Source organism: Vipera berus, assembly GCF_964194415.1.
Source record: "Vipera berus genome assembly, chromosome: 3".
In the NCBI taxonomy this organism is placed as follows: domain Eukaryota; kingdom Metazoa; phylum Chordata; class Lepidosauria; order Squamata; family Viperidae; genus Vipera; species Vipera berus.
Window position 1 is genome coordinate 96,711,375 of NC_138204.1, and position 23,953 is coordinate 96,735,327.

At 35.4% G+C, this 23,953-nt stretch overlaps 1 protein-coding gene across 3 annotated transcripts in view; it reads left to right on the top strand.

Annotated features, from left to right (window-relative positions):
• The window catches only part of KCNT2 (potassium sodium-activated channel subfamily T member 2), a 251,327-nt gene that overhangs the window by 140,153 nt on the left and 87,221 nt on the right, over positions 1-23,953 (top strand). For all 3 annotated transcript variants that reach the window (XM_081322303.1, XM_081322304.1, XM_081322305.1), the window contains exons 5-9: positions 2,550-2,609; positions 6,616-6,690; positions 7,767-7,850; positions 9,512-9,606; positions 19,297-19,477. In XM_081322303.1, coding sequence (XP_081178429.1) covers positions 2,550-2,609; positions 6,616-6,690; positions 7,767-7,850; positions 9,512-9,606; positions 19,297-19,477 — 495 coding nt within the window. The remainder of the gene's footprint in view (positions 1-2,549; positions 2,610-6,615; positions 6,691-7,766; positions 7,851-9,511; positions 9,607-19,296; positions 19,478-23,953) is intronic.

Below are 23,953 nucleotides of genomic sequence, written 5' to 3' on the forward strand. Positions count from 1 at the left end.
TAAGTCATGATAATTTATGAATAAATTAAGAAGCTCCAGTGTAAGCAGAGATCTCTGTGGTACTCCACTTCTTATTTCCTTCCATTGAGAAAATTGCTCATTTATCCCCATACTTCATGTTCCCCCCCACTCAGTTAACAATCTGTAAAGAACAATGCCTCTTATCCCTTGACCACTAAGTTTTTTGTCAGAAGCTTTTTCAAAATCCAACTATACAGTGTTGATTATGTCATCTCCATCATTTGCCTGTTATCTCTTGTAAAGAGCTTTAGAAGGTAGATTTACTATTGCATCATCAGTACTAATTTTACTTCAAGGCTTGTTTCTTTGCTAATTATTTTTTCTTCCCTATGATTTCATTTCCACCACTTAGATGTATTAGTGTATTTTGTGCAGTCTGTGGAATTGTACAGTGCTGCTTAATGGCCCTTCAAAAGGATCTGGGAAGAAAGTGTTTTCTCCCACTTCCCCCACCTTCCTTATCTAACCTGTTTACTTGAATTTATATTTCTGAAATTGCTGCTGTATCAGCTTTGGAATGTTGACTTTATATATTTACTATTTTCCCCCTTAGAGTTTCTTTTGTTTGTCCCCCTGTATCACAGTTGTGAGACTGGTGGCAATGTAAATTGATATAATAACATAATAAGAAATAACTGCTGCCAATTTGTGAATTAATAACAATAATTCCTTTATTTGGTACCCCTTTGCCCTATGCCTGAGCACATTTGGAATGGAAAGGTTCTTCCTACCACAGCATGTAGACATGCTTGACAAGGAGGTAGTAGCACTAATGAATTTCCTTCTCCTTCTAAGGTTAAGGGAAATTCTTCAAGTCTTATTCTTCTATTCTTTCACTTCTTTTCTAGCACATTAAGATAGCAATGCAGGAACAGCCCTGCTGAACAATGGAGTACATCCGCTTGATTAGATAGTAATAGTAGTTTCTATAGCTGACATGACTTCTCATCTTTGAAACTATTGGTGCAGAACACATTGCCCATAATAAATTGCACGTGCAACTGCAAGAACCCTCTAAATAATTAACAGTGAAGCTGAGATGCTTAGAACTGAGTGGCTTGGTGGCCTAGTGGTGAAAACACTAACTTCCTCCTTGGAAGGTTGAAATTTCATCCTAGGTAGTGGCAGATGTTTCTCTCCTAGGGTACAAAGAAAAAATATCTGCTGCGAACTCCATGTGGCATCAGGAAGGGCATCTGGCCATCCAGTCACCCCAACTGTATTCCAAATTAAGGGATTACAGGATCGTAAAAAAGGAGTTGAGATGCTTAGAATTCTGAAGACTTTGTCACCAAAATGAAGCATGCAAATTGCAGCATCTAATTCACTTCAGCTAGAATTAGTGTTACTTATTTGGAGCCATTTCAACATTTTTGCTATCTTGCTGATGTTTTTCTATACCTTCACAACTTGTAATATCTGTGCTGAATCTTGATTATGCTTTTTGTTCTGAGTTCTGGTCATTCATTAACTTGGGATGGCAGTTTAAAATTAGAGATATTCATGCTAATCTTTTATTTCGAATTCCATATTCAGTAATGACATGTTTCTGGAAGTACCAGTTCATAGAGGATTGGGTAGCTAAGCAGTTATTTCAAGCCATTTGTTTGGTTTTTAATACCAGATTTGAAAATAATTGGGGCTGAGCTAATTTGAAGTGATGTAATAAAACTCTTTTAGAACATGTTGTATTTTAAGAGTCAAATTTATTCAGGAATCAGGGTATCAGCTTGTATGATGTGACTTGGCATTTATAATGATCTTGTGAATATAAAGGAATGCTACTCTGCAGCTACTATTAATTTCAGTATGATACCTGTAAAAGCTGAATACTTTCCAAAGAAGTGAATGGATTCTGTGAAGCAATAGTATTTTGGCAAATGGCCCAGGAAATGGATGAAATACAGTTCTGTCAATTCTGTGTATGACGTTAATGCTACTGATTCTCTGTAAAGTTGCCTTCAGCTCATGTTAATTGTCTATTGTATAAAAATGAGGAAAAGCTTCGGACACCCGTGTTAAATAGCAGTGGGAAGCTATAATGTTCATACTATGTTTCTGGCAAGCCAGAGGTATTGAGTTGGTCAGTACTGGAAAAAGAATACAGAAATAAATCAAATTGAAGACAAAATCATTCTTATTCTGATATGGCAAGACACTTTTCTGTTCACTGGCTTATTGTACGGATCAATACTTAGTCTTCACAAATTAGCTGTTGCTGAATGATTAATGTCTACAATGCTGGGGAAAAATAGATAATGTTTACATGTATCTTGGTCAATGAACAGAAAAAATAGAACATACAAAACACTATTGGTTTGGATAGTCAAAATGCAAAGACATTTATCATCTGAATTATACAATGAAGCACAAATTAAGAAATTGAAGGATTTTAAAAATTTGAAGATTACATTCTGTGCTTGTTGTTCACCTAATTGTTACTACTTTTGAGTCCTACTGCACATATATTTTTTTGCTTGCTTAGTCCTCAGAAATTGCTGAATTTCTCATGCATGTTATTCCTCTAGGTATCAGTGGCTTTAATAAGTCTGTTGGAAACTATGCTACTGAGCTATCTCAGTTACAAAGTAAGTACTTATTGTTATATTCTTCCAGGGCCAAATTACATTGTGATCCATTCTCTTGCAGGGTGATACTGTAGGCATAGCAGTAGAATTAGTATTCAAGTATAATATTTAGATAATAGCAGAATTGTCTACTTTTAAAATCTGATGCAATAAAAACCCTAGCAATTAAATAAATGTACATCCTAATAAATCTCTCTCTTTCTCTGCCTCCCTCCCTCTTCCTCCATCCTTCCCTCTTTCTTCAAGTAGTATACACATTCCTTTATTCCTTTATTCATTCCTAAATATTTATTCAGAAACTAATATTGGTATTTATTAATTGTTTTTGCTTTGTAATGCACAACCCACATTTAGTTGTGTGATGAGATGGGTGGCTATATAAACTGGACTGACTAACTAACTAACTAACTAAATAAATAAATAAATAAATAAGATTTTAGTTGATGGTAGCACTTCTTCAAGCAAATTTCTGCCTGCTGCTGTGACTATGTTTTGAGATGCAGTATCTTAATATCAGGAAAAAGAATGCAAAAACTATATAATTCTGTTACACTCATGTTGTTAGAAATTAAAATATAGTGTTACTGTATTGATCAAATTTGACATGTAAATGTAACTGAATATTTATTACTCTGAATGAGTTTGTGATATATTTTTGTAGTAAAGTTTCTGATATTTTAAATATTAGGAAGCATTTTATATTTCTAATAGTGACTGATAAAAATGGGAATCTTAGAAAAAGCATGAATTATCTGCGCTTCTTATATTCAAATTGAATTAATATTTTTTGAATTTGTTTTGCTAATGCTATACAACTAACTGAAATTGTGTTTTCACATACACATTGCCACTTTTGAGTGCAACATAAATATCTATATTGATTATCTACACACATACATAAATATATACATGAAATATAGAGGTATACACACACACACATACATGAACAAACTCATGCCATAGACATTTACTATATATGTAGATATTAGGAAATAGAGATTTCTAGAGAATAGTAAGCTAAGCTAGACAGAAGATAGAGCTGGTTGGTTTACATCTAGTCCAACAAGACACAAGTACAGCTCCTTCTTCTAAAAAGAATTTGCTGTATAGAATTCATATATTCTATTTTGCCTAATACATTTCTCAGTGAACACTATTTAAATATATGTATCTCCCATGATGAATTATGGCTGTTGTTGTTAGCTGCAAAGTCATGTCCGACCCATCGTGACCCCATGGACAATGTTCCTCCAGGCCTTCCTGTCCTCTACCATCTTCTGGAGTCCGTTTAAGCTCATGCCTACTGCTTCAGTGACTCCATCCAACCACCTCATTCTTTGTCGTCCCCTTCTTCTATTGCCCTCAATCTTTCCCAGCATTAGGCTCTTCTCCAGTGAGTCCTTCCTTCTCATTAGGTGGCCAAAGTATTTGAGTTTCAACTTCAGGATCTGGCCTTCTAAAGAGCAGTCAGGGCTGATCTCCTCTAGGACTAACCAGTTTGATCGCCTTGCAGTCCAAGGGAGTTGCAGGATTCTTCTCCAGCACCATAGTTCAAAGGCCTCAATTCTTTGGCGCTCAGCCTTTCTTATGGTTCAAATTTCACTGCCATACATTGCAACTGGAAATGTATGACTATATGCACTTTGGTTGACAGGGTGATGTGTCTGCTTTTTAGTGTGCTATCTAGATTTGCCATGGCTTTCCTCCCCAGGAGCAAGCATCTTTTAATTTCTTGGTTGCAGTCCCTGTCTGCGGTGATCTTGGAGCCCAGGAAAATAAAATCTGTCAGTACCTCCATTTCTTCCCCATCTATTTGCCAGGAATTGAGAGTGCCGGATGCCATGATCTTGGTTTTCTTAATGTTAAGTTTCAACCCAACTTTTGCACTCTCCTTCTTCACCCGCAACAAGAGGCTCTTTAGTTCCTCTTCACTTTCTGCCATTAGAGTGGTATCATCTGCATATCTTAGGTTGTTGATATTTGTCCCGTCAACCTTAATTCCAACTTTTGATTCATCTAGCCCTGCCGTTCTCATGGTGTGCTCTGCATATAAGTTAAACAGGCAGGGCAACAGTATACAGCCTTGCTGGACTCCTTTCCCAATTTTGAACCAATCAGTGGTTCCGTGTCCAGTTCTCACTGTTGCTTCTTGACCCACATATAGGTTTCTTAAGAGACAAATAAGATGATCTGGTAGTCCCATCTCTTTAAGAACTTGCCACAGTTTGTTGTGATCCACAGAATCAAAGGCTTTAGCATAGTCAGTGAAGCAGATGTTCTTCTGGAACTCCCTAGCTTTCTCCATGATCCAGCATATGTTGGCAATTTGATCTCTAGTTCCTCTGTCTCTTCGAAATCCTACCTGTACTTCTGGTAGTTCTCAATCCACATACTGCTGGAGTCTAGCTTGTAGGATTCTAAGCATAACTTTACTAGCATGTGAAATGAGTGTAATGGTGTGATAATTTGAACATTCTTTGGCACTGCCTTTCTTTGGAATTGGAATGTAAACTGATCTTTTCCAATCCTGTGGCCACTGTTGAGTTTTTGAAATTTGCTGGCAAATTGAGTGTAGCACTTTTACTGCATCGTTTTTTTAAGATTTTGAATAGCTCAGCTGGAATACTGTCACCTCCACTAGCTTTGTTGTTGCTCAGTTTTTCTAAGGCCCACTTTACTTCACACTCTAAGATGTCTGGCTCGAGGTCAGTGACCACCTCATTGTGGTTATCAGGGATGTTAAGCTCATTCTTGTATAGTTCTTCTGTGTAATTTTGCCACCTCTTCTTAATATCTTCTGCCTCTCTTAGGTCCCTGCCATTTTGGTCCTTTATCATGCCCATTTTTGCATTAAAAATTTTTCTTGAAGAGATCTCTGGTCCTCCCTATTCTATTGTTTTCTTCTATTTCTTTGCACTGTTCATTTAAGAAGGCATTCTTATCTCTTCTAGCTATTCTCTGGAATTCTGCATTCATTTGGGTGTATCTTTCTTTTTTTCCCTTGCCTTTCGCTTCCCTCCTTTCCTCAGCTATTTGCAAAGCTTCCTCAGACAGCTATTTTGCTTTCTTGCATTTCTTTTTCTTTGGGATGGTTTTAGTTGCTACCTCTTGTACAATGTTGCGAACCTCTGTTCATAGTCAGGCACTCTGTGTATCAGATCTAATTCCTTAAATCTATTTGTCACCTCTACTGTATATTCAACAGGGATATGATTTAATTCATACCTGAGTGGCCTAGTGCTTTTCCCTACTTTCTTAAGTTTAAGCCTAAACTTTGCAATGAGAAGCTCATGGTCTGAGCCACAGTCAGCTCATGGTCTTGTTTTTACTGACTGTATAGAGCTTCTCCATCTTTGGCTGCAGAGCACATAGTCAATCTGATTTCTGTGTTTACCCTCTGGTGATGTCCATGTGTAGAGCCGTCTCTTGGGTTGTTGGAAAAGAGTGTTTGCTATGACCATCATATTCTCTTAACAAAATTCTATCAGCCTGTGCCCTGCTTCATTTTGTACTCCCAAGTCCAAACTTGTCTGTTATTCCCGTTATCTTTTGGCTTCCTACGTTAGCATTCCAATCTCCCATGATGATAAGGACATCATTTTTGGGTGTTAGTTCTATAAGGTGCTGTAGGGCTTCATAGAACCGGTCAATTTCATCCTCTTCAGCACCGGTGGTTGGGGCATAGACTTGGACTACTGTGATATTGAATGGTTTGCCTTGGATTCGAACTGAGATCATTCTGTCATTTTGGGGATTGTATCCCAGTATTGCTTTTCCTACTCTTTTATTGACTATGAAGGCTACTCCATTTCTTCTGAGGGATTCTTGTCCGCAGTAGTATACCTGATGGTCATCTGAATTAAATTCACCCATTCCTATCCATTTTAGTTCACTGATTACTAAGATGTCGATGTTCAGTCTTGTCATCTGAATTATGGTATTAATATGGAAAAAATCACTGCTGGCTGTTAGTGTTGCATTTTATTTTTTCTTGATTTTTTAAAAGGGAAACATATGGGAACAAGTTGTACGTGTTCCTTTTCTGCTGGAAATCATCAATGCTATTCCTTTCATCATTACAGTAAGTTTCTGTCTATGATTTTTATGGAAGGAAACAGCAACTAGAAGATTGGAAAATTATGTTAATGAAATGAAAAACCTTGGAAACGAGGTTTTCTGTGAATATGGAAAAAATATGAGGTCCATTCAATTTTAATGGTCAGCACAGATTCCATTATTTGTTTGTTTGTTTTTTTTGCTTTATATTTTAATATGGAGAGATAACTTGTGATCTCTAATTCTCAGGAAGCCTCATTCATTTTTCCCATAGTGTTATTGATTATTTATTAGTTACATAGTAGAGATTGAGGCAACTCTTTATATAAGAATCTGAGATTGGGTGGGCATGTCCATTGCAGATATGATTGGTGTTTTCTGATTGCTAGTAATATCAACAACAAAAAAGCATTTTTCATTGATTTTGTTCCATTAATCCCATTGCCATGTACAATGTGCATTCCAAGCCATCTTCTATCATATATGATCCTTGAAGAATGACAAGATTGCTTGTACTATATGTCACTTGCACTTGATTCTGTTTGAAGGATCACAGAATTCAAATTAAAAGAAAGTAAGCCCTTGTAAAATCTGTTATCTGCTGTTCATTTTGTTCCACATCGAGCATCAAAAGTGCCTTATGGAATCTTTTTTAATCATCATATTCCCCTTCCACATTCATACATACACTACTATAACTTCTTGATCCTAACTCAAGCAAGCAAATTACAGTAGAGATAAAATTAGGACAGCACAAATTGTAGTTATTAACCCATGTTAATTCAGTTCTACCTGTTTTGGTTTAGCCATAAACTTCACTTCAGAAGTAAGTTTCTGAAGGTTATATTAGGACAATAATTTTAATCAAAAGTAAGAATTGGGATTGAAAAAGAACAGATCAAATATCAAAGTTGTCCCTGCTTAGGTGAATTGTCACCTGTTGTAGTTTTGCTAGGTCTGCTGTTGTCAAGTCAAAAACCACATATATGGAATTTAATCATATTCGATGTACTGGTTTTCCTCTTTTCCCTGTATTTGGATGCAATTACAGTGAGTGAATGTTTGGAGGACTTATATAATATGTTGTGTCTTTTTCTTTAGATTTTCTGTCCTGCATTAAGAAATTTATTTATCCCAGTGTTTTTAAATTGTTGGCTTGCCAAACATGCTTTGGAGAATATGATTGTAAGTATGACAAAGTAGATGATATTTGTTTAAAGGGGAAAAAATTCATATTTTCTGACTATAAGTCAATGCAACCCCCCATCTGTTCTATAATCCATATAAACCATGGACTTTAGATTTAAGCCACTGTAAATTAATGGGAATAACTGGTTAAAGTTCAGTTATGTTAGTTTACTTGTTTTTTGAACATTGTTGTTGTATTTCTGGCATTTTCCATCATCTGTTTTATCTTCCTATGATATATCTGGTATAGGGATTCAAATGTGATCTATTTTGATAATAAAACTATTGGTCCAGTATTAATTCCTTTGATTATTTTTTTAGCCTCCACCTGAGGACCCTTTATGTCCCAACTTAATAAATATCAATTCTACTTGGCTTCTATACTATGCTGCTAGACAGAATGAGGGAGTGGGGGGGAGGAAGGGAAGGGAGAAAGAAATTTAGGAAAATGGCCAAAGAACTATACTTATTTATGCTTGATATACTTGTCTTGGAGTCCTGCAGTCATTTTGAAAAGATGCTTTCAAAAGTTCTTATTAAAAAGCATAATGGTGCTACATTTTTTATGTGATGCAAATTTCAGTACTGTTGAAATCTAGGCAAATGTGATTAAAAATATTAGCTTGGTTCAAAAATTTTCATTTATTGAACAGCTCCATTAATTTTTCATGTTTATTTCCATCTGCTAAATAGAAATAACAGTAATTGTTATGTGTTTTACAGATTTTTTTTATGATCTGGTCACAGATAAAATTATTGTTAACCATAAAATGACTATGACTACATACTACAGGTAGTTCTTGATTTACAACCACAGTGGGACCAGAATTTCCATTGCTAAGCAAGGGGGTTGGTAAGTGAGTCACAGCTTTTTTGCCATGGTTGTTAATCACTGCAGTTGTTAAGTAAAATGTGTGGTTATTAAGGTAATCCAGCTTTCCATTGGATTTGCTTGTCAGAAACCATCTGGGAACATCACAAATGATGATCACTTAACCCTGGCAACTGCATCTGTCAGAAAAACATGCCAGTTGCAAGGCACCCAAATTTTGATCACACAATCCTGGGGATGCTGTGATATTCGCAAGTGTGAGGACTGTAAGTTGTAAGTAACTGAGGCTGTAAGTAAGCTTTCAGTGACATTGTAGTTTTCAATGTTTGCAAAATAAACGGTTGTAAGTCAAGGACTACCTGTAGTTGGCTTGTTGTCATTTGTTCTATAAATTTTGCCCTACAGCTCCAGAAGATTCAAAATATGCAGAATTCTGTTTCTTTTCCTGTCATGAAAACATTGTAAAATTGAAGCAAAATTACCCAGTGTTTTTCATTCTGAATCAAAAGTCTTTTTATTTACATCTTAAACCATAAGTGGTTCAAATTAGAATGTTATTTTAAGGAATCATGGTTTCATATATAGTTAGTTGATATTTATTGACCCCCTTTCTGATATTCTGTATGAAAGAGCACAACGTGATATTGTTTAATGGTAATGTTAGCTTTGATGGCACCTGGTTTCAGAAAGCTGAATTAACTGCTTTGTTATTTAGCTGCACTATCTTTTGCTTTTTCAAAAATTACACACTTCTTGACTGTTGCTTCACATTTGATGAACTGGTTTCATAATTTTGTTTGTTTGTTGGATTTTTCTTTTCAAATAGAATGATCTTCATAGAGCCATCCAACGTACACAGTCTGCAATGTTTAATCAAGTTCTGATTTTAATATCTACATTATTATGTCTTATCTTTACATGGTAAGTTCTGTGTAATTATATTATTACTGTTGTATTTTAAGCCAAAGTTCTAACCTTGTCTTGTTTAGGAAAATAAATAAGGACAGTAAAAGAAAAGAATACTAGGGTAAAAATATGTAAATAATCTCCATTACAGTATTACAGGTACATACTCCTTTAATCAAGTGGAAGATAAAACCTCTGTCCCTTATGTTTATATTGCTGTTATATTGCTGTATGTCTTCCCAAAGAATTGAAAGCTTCCAGAGGTGGAAACTATTCCTGGGGGAAGCTTTTCTTTATATAACCCTAACACTGGAACACAGGTAAATATTATTAATCACAACAGTGAAATATTTAGGTAAACCTGACAAATATGGTTGTCAAATCTGTTTTCCCCCAATATTTATATATTCATTTCTTGTTACGATTGCATGAATCCTGAAATCAAATATCAACCTTAAAATGAACTTCTTAATTGCTTCCTCTTCAGATCTTTAAAAGGACCAGAATAAAATGGCACATGATAAGCTCACACCATTTTACATTTCTAATATTTGCTACCTTCGATCTTTATAGAATAATTGCCAATGACTGATAACAATATTACAAACGATGCATTCTTTTTTCCCCAAGCCTTCTCCCTTTCTCATGTTATGGGAAACAAAAATATTTGACAGCAATATATCACAAGTAAGGAGGTTGCACTGCTTGCCAGGGAACATTATGTTCAGATTCAAGCCTGTGTTTTGTAAGTGACAGGAAAAGATGAAGAAAAAAGGCAAGCTGACCTACACCAATTATTGCTGCTTTCTGCATCTGCAGACACCAGCTTATTATGTGCCATTTTATTCTGGTCTTGTTCTGGTCCCTGTAGACTGGGGGAAAAATAGACTAAATACTGACAAAAATACCAATGACACACTTGTTAGCTAAGGAAATAAAGCAATTATCTATCTTGATAATGGAAATCAAATTCAGGCTGCCTTAAAACAGTCCTTTGTTGATTTCTCTTTTGTTGATATTGCTGTTCCTTTGAACCTTTTAATTACTGCATTTATATGTTTAAATGATCACCAGTAAATATTAATATTTTGGATAATGCTTACTTATACTGATTGTTGTACTCTGCTAGGCCATGTATATAAATTTTTGTACCAGCTTATACTATTGTACTATTTTTGTAACAGCTTGTACTACTTTTACTGTACTGCTTCAGACCTTAATATATGGGTAGCACTGGATTCTTGCTTGTACCAAAGTCACAAAGGAGAGGCAGAAAAGACCAGTTACTATGTAGCTGGGTAGCGCTGTAGACAGGCAGATGCTTGAATGTATCTTGTTTTGTAGCCTGGTTACAATCTAATCATGTCATAAAAACAGAGGGACACACTCTGTGTCAAGACCTGAGTCTCCTCACCTTCCAAGTACCTTATATTTCACTCTTTTTCCTTCCAACTGTTAACGAAGACATACAAAGCTTTCACACTCTGATACTTTTTCTATGTGAGCTTGTTTGTTAAAAAAATTGTTGCAAAAAGCAGTTTAATCAAAGAGGGCTTTATGTGGAAGTAAATTCATGTGGACAAGAATGTTTAATAATGTCAATTTCCCATCTATGTTTGGATCATAAATTCAGGCCCAGAGGGATCACTATCTTATCTTTTCTCCTTCTTTTACCTGCTACTTTATTACAAATGTATAAGAATAACAAAAAAGTGCAGTCAGCTTGGCAATACAGACCATTTTGAATGACATGCCAGGAGCTACTTTCCCCTCACAGCTAATTGTAGTTACAGATTGCTTTATTCCTTAACCAACAAATCCAATATTTCCTCACTATTTTATTTATTTGTTCCCCATTCTATGAGGTTCTAAATAGAGTCAGAATATAATAATACTGTACATAGTAAGCTGGACCCACAGACCCAATCTGGTCTGATGGTTAAGGCATTAGGCTAGAAACCAGAATTCTAGTTCTGCCTTAAGCATGAAAACATGACAGTTAGTCTGTCTCAGCACACAACACCAGGCTCAGATAACAATCCAGTTGGTCAATCCTGTTGCAACCAATTGATTTATATTTGATCTTCCCCCAAAAGCAGACCCTGCCTTTGTAGGAAAATATTAGAGAGAAAAGAGAAGAAAATAGTAACCTGATTGGAGCCAAAAAAAGGACATAGTGTGGTTTAGAGCAGGGCTTTTCAACCAGTGGTACGTGTACTACCAGTGGTACTTTAGCATCTGGCAGGTGGTACAAGACCCCTAGCCAGGTGTAACGGGGGGACAAGCTAAAGTGGCACTGCAAAGGCCTGGAGGAGATAAGCTGGAGCTCCAGGGCTCAGCAGAAGTACTAGGATCTGCACACGTGGCTGCATGCTGGTTGGAGTTTCCAGCACACCCAGAAAAGAGGAGGAGGAGGGCAGAGAGAGGAGAAGCTATAAAAGGAGCAGGTTTTGGCAGGATTATTTTGATAATTTCAGAGAGTTGTACCATTTGCATAATATACAATACTTTATAGAATTCTTTATAGAATTATTTCAGATGGGGCATTTTGAGTAGTAGATAGACTATGGTTATAGACTGGCTTGTGCTTCAGTAGTGTGAAATACCGGTAGTAGCTAATTGATACCCATGTTAGTCTCTATGCAGTTACTTTTAGGACAGTGTGGGATTGCTACTGGCTTCCTTATCTATCAAGGCTTGTGAAACAACATTTTCACAAACTTCTGGTCATTTGAGAGAAATTGTTCTCCTTATGACATAATTTTCCAAAATTTGTGCCTGAACTAGTGTTTGGCAAATTAGGCATAGCCAGTAGGTTCTGTTTTGCTCATCAAGCATATTGAGCCTTGCTTCCCAGAGGTAAGACAACTTTGCACATCTACCAAATTCAAGCATGAAAACCATAATATGCAGCATAATCATTTTTCCTCCCCTAAAATCCACGATGAAAGCCAGTTTAGTAAAGTGGCCAAGGCATCAGGCTAGAAAGCAGGAGATTACCTTAGGTATGAAGTCAGCTGGGTGACCTTGGGCCAGTCTCGCTCAGTCCTAGGAAGAAGGCAAGGGCAAACCACTTCCAAAAAGCTCTGCTAAGAAAACTTCAGGGTCTAGTCTAGGGAATCACCAGGCATCAAAAACCCATGCACACGAAATATACAAAAACAAAAGTCCACATTGAAGTAAGAAAATGCTATAGGCAATGCTAGAATCCAGCATATCTTTAAATATTGGTTTAGAAGAAATTAATGTACATAATATGTTATTTATTGACAAGACACATGGATTTAGCAAGAAATTGTTAATATTCATGTACCATATAACATAATTCAACAAACAAATATTGTGATTTTTTCAACTATTGCTGGATGTAAGTGCTTAGCTTAATGGTAAATAATCTGTTTTGCAAGTTTAAAGTTCTAAATAGGGCTAATAAAGTGTTTAATAGATGGACCTTAATGGCTCACAATATAACAGCTTTTACATTCCTGTTCAGAGTAGAAACAAATTCAGTAAGTGAAGGCCCAGCATTTTGTATAGACTGTAAAATTCAGTATTAGAAATTTACATTTTATGCTTTGCAGACTACAGTTGCAAATGCAGTTTGCAGTGAGCCACATTATGTCCTTCCCACAAATGATTACCTGTCACTTTCCAAAGTGTAAGAACAGTTTATGTTAGCCTGTAAAATAAGTGTTGCTATGAATGCTGCATTGTGACTTTTTTTAATTTCCATATAGCTGCATGTTAAAGCCTGACAAATCAATCATATATTTACACATTGCTCATTAAGTCTTTACTAAGGGCTGCATTCTGACTTCAATTATGTAGTAAAGACTTTACATAAGACAAAATGATGGTTTTGTGTGTCATTGTCTCGGCATTTACCTGTGCATTTATAGGTTTACAGGAATTCCATGCTTTGCTGATGGCAGAAATTACCTCCTCTCCATGTGAATGGAAGAGGAGATAATTTGTAAATTCCAAGGCAAGAGATTTAAGGTAGGGATATCATAATTTTGCCTAAAGGAAAAACAAGATTTCTAGGAAAAGCCTTATCAATGAAGAAATTGGTCACAATATTGGAGTAAATTCTTTGCCAATTAAATTAGCAGAAAGCAGATTAATGTTAACACCTTTGGATGTGACTCCCCATGTGCAGAGTTGCAAATTATTAAATCAATTGATTGACTGATTATGTGTCATCAAGTTATGAACTTTAAGCAACTCATAAATAACAACAGCAATAGCATTTAGACTTGTATACTGTTCTGTAGTGCTTCACAGCACTCTCTGAAGTGGTTTGCCCCCACTTGTCAGTATATTGCCTCCAACAATCTGGGTCCTCATTTTACCGACCTTGGAAGGATGGAAAGCTGGGTAACCCTCGAACCCGTCAGGATTGAACTGTCTGTAGCTAGAGTTAGCCTGCAATACTGCATTTTAACCACTGCGTCACCATGCAGTGATGATCTGTCCTTAACCTGGTCTTTCATGTCTTCTAATAGTGTAGCCATCACCACTGTAAGTGAGTCTATGCATCTTGCTGCTGGTGATTTTATTTTCTAAACACTATCAGTGTTTTAACATTCTCATATTGATTTTATAAGCCATAGGACTTCCTAAATATTTCAGATTAGGAATACAATTATTTGGAAATGTTTTGGCAATGCATACAAATTTCCCGCATGTCATGGAATTTGAAGAGGATGAAATTATTTCTACCAGTCCCAAGATAACAAAGCTGTTTTATTTTTAAACATTACTAGAGGCTGCAGGTCACATGTCATAGAAAAGCATCATATAGTGCTGCATTGGTTGGTTTTATGCTACTTTCTATGTTTACCTCATTAAAAAAAATCTTTCTGAACAAACGTAACTACTTACCTTGACAAAAAGTACAGAAAAAGCAAAGTGGTAGTGGTAGTGATAGAATAGGCTGAAGATAGAAAATTTAGAATCAGATGAATATACAAGTGGGACAACTGTAGTTCACTCAAACAGCAATAGATTAAGTGATGTCAGATGAAAGGGGGGGTGGTTTGGTTAATTATTTATCATTTTCACATGCAATGTAGTTGTTCTTAAAATGATATTTCTGTCCCATTCATATTGTGCCGTGTAACTGTATTTTAGAATTTTGCTAAATAAACATTAACTTACTTAATTCTGAAAATAATACTTTGCTGTAGTTCTTACTCTATAGTTTTTTTTCACCTTCTTCATGGGAATTCTATTCCAAGAAGCTTTGGCATTCCTTTGCCATGTTTGTGTTATTTTCCTAATTTATTAATGCATTGATTTCACGATTCCAAAGGGAAAAGCAATCAAGCATTGAAATAGCTTTTATGGGTTTAAAATGTTAGATCAGTACTAAAATAAATCACAATTAAACTCAGGTGATTATACCATAAGCCACAAAATCCAAGCAATAACGAAGTAGCAGCCTGGTTCTTTGAAATTTTCTTCCTGAGAAAAAATTGACCTAAGGCTAAAAAAAATAGTGAACAGTCACAGTGAAGACTGTCAGAAATGTGCTTTACCTTATAAAATTTCTCCAAAATGGTTAAGATTTGAGTGTTTTTAGAATCCCATGAATATTTTATAGAATGCCATGAATTTTTTTATCAGAACAACTTTCATTGTGCATTAGGCTATAGAACATTCTACAATATTATGTTTTCCTGTAATTTTAGACATTTCAGACTAGGACTCCTGACCATGGAGAATTAAAGGAGATGAATGCTATACATTTTGCATCTCACTGTAACGTTTCATTCATGTATCTGTTTAGTTTTGAGAGCTTCCACAGATAGTTTTATCTTGGAAAAACCTTTTTTAAAAAATAGTTAAATAAGTGCTACGAATAACTGCAGCTGTAAGGAAATCACTCTCCAAGTACTATAATGAGGGTGAGAAGAAACATGACAGTCATTTTAAATTCAGTATTCTGAAATGAACAAATAGAACTTTAGTCAACTCCTGTTCAGAGACTGATTTTCAATGGATGTGAAAAAAGGAATTCCACAATGATAGGGTAGCACAGAAAGGTATATTTCTTACATCTAATAAGAGTGAAATAGAGCTTTTCTCCACCAGCTGTTCAGAAAGGCATGAATCACACACCCACCAATATCAACATCAAACCCCAGTTCCATAGTTAACACTACAGACAGGAAGCCAATTTTTTGGCTACTACCAGAAGTAAAATAACAGTTGTCCTAAACACGAGAAAAAAGTGCTCTTACCCTGGGCTACGATTTCTTAAACGTGTGGTTAAACTTTAAACTTACATTCAGGAAATATATACTTGGAATGGTTTTTGGTTTTGTGGTTTTTTTTGGATAAACATGCAATGCAAACTTTTTTTTAAATGGGAACTACTATAGATAAAACATAAAAAATGACTCAATATTCTAAAGTTCAGACAATATATAAATGTGACTAATTTTAGATATTAGGTGTCAGGACCCACTTCAATCCCACATCTTAAGAAAGCAGAACTCTTGGAAGTGATTTCTTTCAGTAGGAACTTTTATTAAGAGTAGTTGATAGCAGGCCATAATAGACAGGATCTGAGATTTCCCATGCAGAACAATAGGTTAAGGTATCCCCCGAGCAAGACCCCATAGTCTGCCTGGCCAGTGTGGAACGGCTAATCCCCAGGTGTTAGGTCCATCGTGGGAAAAGGGGAGATAACATCGGTCTGTCTCCGGTTCATGCAGCAATGGTTGGCGGCTCTTCACACCTTCCTCTGAGAGCATAGAAATAAACCAGGCACGGAGGTTACATTCCTTATTCCCTCCTTTGTTCTAGCTGATAGTTTAGGGAGAGAAAGTTCAGAGAGAGATATAACACGGGAAAGCAAAATGTTATATTGTAGCACATAGAGGAAGGAGAGGCAATAAATGAAAGCAAAAGGTTACATTGTAGCGGATAGAAGAAGCAGAGGCAATAAACCTGCAGGCACCTCCCCCTCCCCTTTGGGAGCATGGCAGAACCCAGGGAAAGGTGAGATTTGTTTTTGGATCAAGAGTAGATAGATAGAAATGGAATGGAATGGGTTCTGGCATTAGGATTATTCTTTTTTAAAAATCCAGTGCACAGTTCACTGTAGCCTATAATTTTGCCCTTTATTAAGAGACAAAGTTTCTTTTCAAAATGTAAATGTCCATGCAAATTAAGGCAGTGCTAGTTTCCCCCCCCCCATGTCTTTTTAGTAAAATATTAGCCATCATTGAACAGGCAATATCAGATGAAACTAAGGGAGGCAGAAGGAGATTAAAGTAAAGGCATGCAGAACATATGCAACTTTTTAACTTATACTTATAAGAACAAACAATATCTTTATTGGTAAAGTTATTCAAGAGATTTGATGCTCACAAAACATGGATCTGCTCTGACTACCTTCCACATCCTTGCCTATTTGCTAGAATTTTCTATTTATTCTTATTTTTGGTCTTTTGTGATCTAGCAGCTCTTTTTATTGTACTTGTATATCTAGGCTCCCTGTATGCACAAGTGCATCCACAGACAACTCCCTTGACTTTCTCCATCTGACTTGTTTTGTGATTGGTTGCATGATCATAGTTGACATTTTATGACTATAACAATCTCTCTTCCCATAACAAACATGACACTTAAAATGCATCCTCAAAATTCCTAATTGCCCACTGACAAAATAGTTGAGGATATCTTGTAATAGACATGTTTAGATACCGTTTTGTTCTGCTTTTCTTACTTATTTTAAACTATTTGTATGATATTGATTCTTGTAAAAACATTATTTTGAAAGGCAACTCTAAACAAATCCATATTAGTAATTCTACTATGTCGCTAATTCAACTATGTGCATATTATGCTCATAATTTTTACAAATAAATAAATATAAATACAGGTAGTTTTCGACTTACAACAGTTCATTTAGTAAACATTTGAAGTTACAACAGCACTGAAAAAAATGACATGACCATTTTTCACACTTATGACTATTGAAGCATACCCATGGTGACATGATCAAAATTCAGATGCTTGGCAATTGACTCATATTTATGACAGTTGCAGTGTCCTGGGATCATGTGATCACCTTTTGCAACCTTCTGATAAGCAAAGTCAATGGGGAAGCCAGATTCACTTAACAACCATGTTACTAACTTAACACTTCAGTGATTCACTTAACAATGGTGGCAAGAAAGGTTGTACAATGGAGAAAATTCACTTAACTTTCTCACTTAGCAATAGAAAGTTTGGGTTCAATAAGTCATCAGTCAAACCCCCATTATTTCAGGGATAAAGAAGATTTAGAATCCTTGAAAATATACCTTTCCAAGCCCAGCAATTTTAAAGCCACCATTTACTGAGCAGATAAAGATGAATCTTTCTCTTTCACATCCTCTTGAAGAAAGTATCAAAGAATAATTCAGATGGAGAATAGTTTATTAAAGGAAAGCAATTTTAATTATCTATGAAAAGCTGTTCTTTTCAGTAATGAGAAATCCCAAGCAGGTTTCCATGCCACAGAGTTCAACATACTGCATAGGACCATTTGGGAAATGATCAAGTGGAACATATCCGTTTGTTTTTCTCACATGTGACTGCCTTTGTTATTATAGTGTCAAAAATTTCAATTCCCTTAAGAACTCTTCAAAATGATTCTAAGTCTGCTCAAGAGAGTTCTTTGAACAAAATGTGATCTGTGCATTCAATCATAAGTCTGTAAAACCATGCTTCAGAACTCTTTCAGAATATTCCTTTCTTTTGGGATTTCAGTTTTTTTTATTTCAAGTGGCTGATGCCCAACTGTTTAACCGTACAACTTTTTTCCCCTTAAGTATAACACTACAAATACATATTGTGGAAGTTATATCTTGGGATGTTCAAACAGGAAAACATTGATAGCTTCAGCCGTGACCCATTGAAGTTGTGTAGAAAGGTCAATTTGAGTAAAATGGGATATCTGCATGGCCAAGAGAAGAAATGGCAGAACACTGAATATAAGTGAATATTGTTGAGGTGACTTGCATTGAAGATATCCAAGTTTGTTTTATGTACAGAATCACTTCAGTAGTTGTGCAGCATAGTAGAGCTACACATTCAAGATTATTAGGTTTTATTACCAGGTTCAGACTTTCATTAAATTGACTGGGATATGATAGGAAAATAAACTGTGATATATTCGTGATTGCATTTGTTAACACTGCGTTTCTAAATACTGCTCAAAAGTATTTAGTAATTGAGAATGTTTGTACAGTATGGTTTAATGCTGTTCTCAGTTCAGCTGTCTTCTGCCTGCTGCTATGATAGCTATTGTAGGTCCTATAATAGGAAAGACTATAATTTTAACATTCTTTCCAGAAAAGCAACTTTATGATCATTAGGTGACCATCATGACTATTTAAGAGACACATAGCTTTCATGTAATCTCAGGTTGCTCAGTGTTTTCAAATGAAAATGTGAATTTTCTCTCCTGTTACATTCAGCTAATTGGGTCTCATATACGTGTCAGTGTTTGAGATCAATGATAACACGAGTTCATTAATTTTGAAATGTGCAGACATTTGTGAAATATAAAACAATACTTTGATTTTTCTTTTATATTAATACAAGTATGTATATTAGATAATTAATCCCCTGACCAAACCGAATTGTAATTCATTAGCCCATCTAGTTACAGATGTTTCTTTTTTTTTAAATCCATTCTTTCTATAGTATTTGTGGAATTCAACATCTGGAACGAGCAGGAAACAAGCTGACTCTCTTTGACTCCCTCTATTTCTGCATAGTGACATTTTCCACTGTAGGATTTGGGGATGTTACTCCCAAGATCTGGCCTTCCAAATTGCTGGTTGTAATTATGATCTGTGTTGCCCTTGTAGTGTTACCAATACAGGTAAAAACATTATTTTCTTTGTAAAAAGACTTAGAATAACAGCATTTTAATTTTGAATATTTTTAATGATTACACTTGTATTTTACCTCATTTCAAAATCTTCCTTTGTTTATTTATATATAAAATAATGTCTTTGTTCTCTACTTATACTAGAGCGTTAGTATACTTCACTTTATATATAACATAACATAACATAATATAAGTGAAATTGTGTGGGAGTAAGAGGATTAATAACTTTGCTTTAGAAATAAATTGTAAACTATTTATTTAATACTCAGGTTCCTATAAAATTTAATTATAAATTTTGTGGATTTTTAAAAATTCTAAGGGACTGGTAAGGTGACGGAAGAAAATAACACATCTATAAAAATGTTGAATTTGAAGCCAGGCCTCTGTTTTTCACACATATACACAGTACTGGGTTTGATCTCTTGCAATAGCTAACCAAAATTCATTTTCTTGCCTAGTTGTCCACATGAAGATTTAGTAAATTCCCAAAATGGAATATTGGTGGCACATGGTTATTAATAATAGCCATTCTATTTGCAAACTTTGCTTCATTGTTAAAATAAAATGTAAGTGGTATGATTCACATTTAAAAATACAGATTGAACAAAAGTCTAAAGCAGATTTACTTATCTCCTATGTACTTGCAGTGAAATCTCAAAGCATGTATAACTGAGCCCTAGTTCATGTCTAAAGTCACAGTCGAGATCTTGTTGATCAGCCCTTCAGTTACACATTTATTAACAGTCATCGGTTAACTCAGTTCTATTATGTAGTAATATTAAAAACTTGATACTTTGAAAATAAGTGGCTCTACCTCTGATTTTTTTTTTACATTCACTATACTCCATTAATATTTATAAAAAGATCTGTTCCCAGGCTTCTGTTTTCTGTAATTGGAAAGGTCACTTGTTCTGCCTATAGTCTTAAGTAAATTGATTATATTTTTTCACCTGTTGTTTGAAAAAACGATTAAATTATTCCCCACAAGAATTAAGAGGTTGCAGGGGTTTATATGGAATAATAAATTATGTTGGGAAAATAATTATTCAGTGTCATCTATTTGATGTTTAGCAGGATAATATTAATTTTCAAAGATAACTTAATCCTTGCTCAATAATCTACCCAGCTACATTTTTATGCTTAGATATAGCAGAATAATTTCCATATAATCTTACATGGAAGAAAAGGAGAAAAGTTTTGCTTATAAGGTAATTTTTTAAAAAGATTTGCTAAGATATTAATTACATTTATTAAGATTTGGTAAGGCAATTCTCAATAAGAATATACATGGATAATGTATCTCTCTGGAGAAAAGATGCAGAGTTCCTTCTAAGGCTTTTTGCATTTTAAAGCCCATATTGGGGTATTTTGCTTCAATACTTCAACTGTATATTTATTTTTGAAATGTGTTTATGTAACTGCCTTATTGGTAAATTGAAATTATTGGCCCTATGTAATTTCTCACCTAGCTAACATGGTCTAAGCCAACAATATGATATGTGGCAATCTGATTAAAAAACTTTATATTTTATAGTTCTTACTTTTCCTTTTGAAATGCATGCAAAAGACCTTAGGGCAAAGCTATTGTTCATAGTCTGCATGTTATTCTACAAAGGCTAGTCTATCTGTGTTAGGATGCTTAGATATAGCATTTCAGATGGAAGGTCCAGAATCATATAAACAAATATTCATATTTATGCATAGAACTCATTTCAGGATTGGCTTAACAGAATATACAGATTGTACTTTCTCATGGCCTTCCTTTCAAAAGAATTGTTGGTATAGCAAATGATAATTAAGCTCTCAGCCAAATTAGATTAGTACAGATTTTCTTCTTGATTTTTTGCATGTGTGCACACTTATACTTTGTACTTCATTCATAATAAGCACCATTATGTAAAGCATAGAAGAGGAAAAAGAAATACTAGACAGAGTAGATTGAATGGATGAGATAACACAAGAAAACATAGCTAAATCTAATTTAGATAAAGTATCATGTACTATACTATTCCATACATTTATTTTTCTGCAAACCATTCTTAGTTTCATCACAAGCTTACAGCAACTCATATATTGTGTCTGCCTTTGTGACAATCTTATGAATTCCATACAACTTTAATTTTATTTGCTTCTCCTTCCTGTTAAATCTATTTCACCGTTTAAGCTGACTTTGTAATAATGCCGCTTGGGGTGTGTGTGAAAGCCCTAATAAGCAGGCATATACATAGAATGAAGGCTACTGCTAAGCTTGTAAGCCACCCTGAGTCTTCGGAGAAGGGCGGGATATAAATGGAATAAAAATAAAAATAAATAAATAAAAATATATTTGTTTTGTGATTCTATTTATATTCATTTATCCTTTTATGATCAAACCATTTTATTATACCTGCTTCATATTAGCCTCTCACTTTAATCTCAAGGATTAATCTCCATTAATCATTCTTTTTAATCCTCTTCTTGTCATAACACACACACTTCTTAAGTACTTCATTTTCATTGGATTTCACTTATTTGTATGTTTTTCTGGCATAACCAGTTCACACTTCCAGATAGCAAATTGGGCAAAAGCATGTTCTTCCATACTTTAGCCCAGACATGTCAAACACAAGGCCCGGGGGCCGGATCCGGCCCACGAAGTGGTTTCATGTGGACCGCAACGCCATCCTGGAAACAGTGAGGGAATGGCCCCCACTGCCTTGGCCCTGGCCCAGAGACCCTCCTTCTGCCAGAGACCCTCAGATCTGTCCCACTCCTGCCCAGGCCCCCATAGGCACCCTTGATGCGAACAATGTAGAGCTGGCCATGCCCACCCAGTAGGCCATACACACTCTAGCCACGCCCACCCAGTAGGCCACATCCACCCTGGCCATACCCACCCGGCCCCCTGAGGGCAACCGCAATGCTGATGTGGCCCTCAGTGAAACTGAGTTTGACACCCCTGCTTTAGCCTCTTTCCATAAATATTCATTCCTTACACCAGCCTACAATATTATCCACTGTTTCTACCAGTATTTGTACTTCTTAAATTTCTTCATCTATGCTATCTTTAGTAAACATTTTACTAAGCTATACTGGTTCATCTACATATGTTTTACCTTTTAACTTATTTAGAATTTAGTAACAATCATTCTATTTGTTTTGTCAAAAACAGCTTTTTTAATCAATGATACGTTAATTTTCAAATCCATATTCCTCCTTGCAAACCTCATCAGAAATCATTCAGGTTCTCATCACATAATCTCTATGCAAAATTACATATACACTGATGATGTTTGGGTAAATGAAATGTTTGCAAGAAAACTACAAGCTCAAAGAATACCAAGGACCCCTTGTTTCAACCTGACTTACAAATATTTCCCTCTATCGGCACATACATATTCCCTTCTAATTGCATTTCTTATAATATATTCATCAATGCACTAAATATTGCATGTCCCTGTCATGCTGTGTACATAAAATTGAACCACTCACTTTAAAAAAGACAGCAAAGATAAAATAAATTTAACCATATTCATAAACATCTCAATAATTTGCTGAAGAGCAGAATTGCTTTACACACCCTGCCTAGAAGAAAGCTGCACTGCATCTCTCCTACTGTTTAAAATCAGAATTCACCAAACTTGTAACATTCCAAAGCATTGATTACAAATTCTGCCAAAATTGCTCTCCATTTTCTATGCCTCTTTAACTATTGCTTAGTCTTTTTGAGTATATTGTTTACAACTATTTTTTCCTCTGTGTACTAGACATTTCATCATTGCACCAAATACTTTTTTATTTCTATTTCCAGAACTCCCATCTATTTTTGTGGTGTTCAGTAATTTAATTCTTTTTGGTCTGTTTCATGCAGTTTCCTGAACATCTTGCATCTGTTTTCCATTCTAATGGCTCACTAATAATCATCTATGTCTGTGATGTTCTTTTTTAAAAAAAAACATGATTTTTTAACTTTGATTTATTAATAATCAAAGAATTATTATGACAATACAAGCCACTATTCCTTATTTAGGGGTACTTTCCTCTGAGATTAAATCTTGACTCTCTCATCAAGATAAGAGCTAAGTCAAAGTGAGTGCACATACAAATTTACTGCTTAAATTAATAAATTACAGCTAAGATCTTTACAGAAGACCAGGAAAATTAACATACTACTGCCCACAGCCAGCTAATTAGAAAGTACAGTATATGTAATATGGTAATACACTTTAAGGGGCGCAGTGGCTCAGTGGGTTAGGACGCTGAGCTTGTCGATCAGAAGGTCGGCAGTTTGGCGGGTCGAATCCCGAGTGCCGCGTAGCAGAGTGAGCGCCTGTTACTCATCCCAGCTTCTGCCCACCTAGCAATTCGAAAGCATGTAAAAATGCAAGTAGAAAAATAGGGACCACTAGGGTGGGAAGGTAACAGCATTCCATGTGGCCTTGGCATCTAGTCATGCCGGCCACATGACCACGGAGACGTCCTCGGACA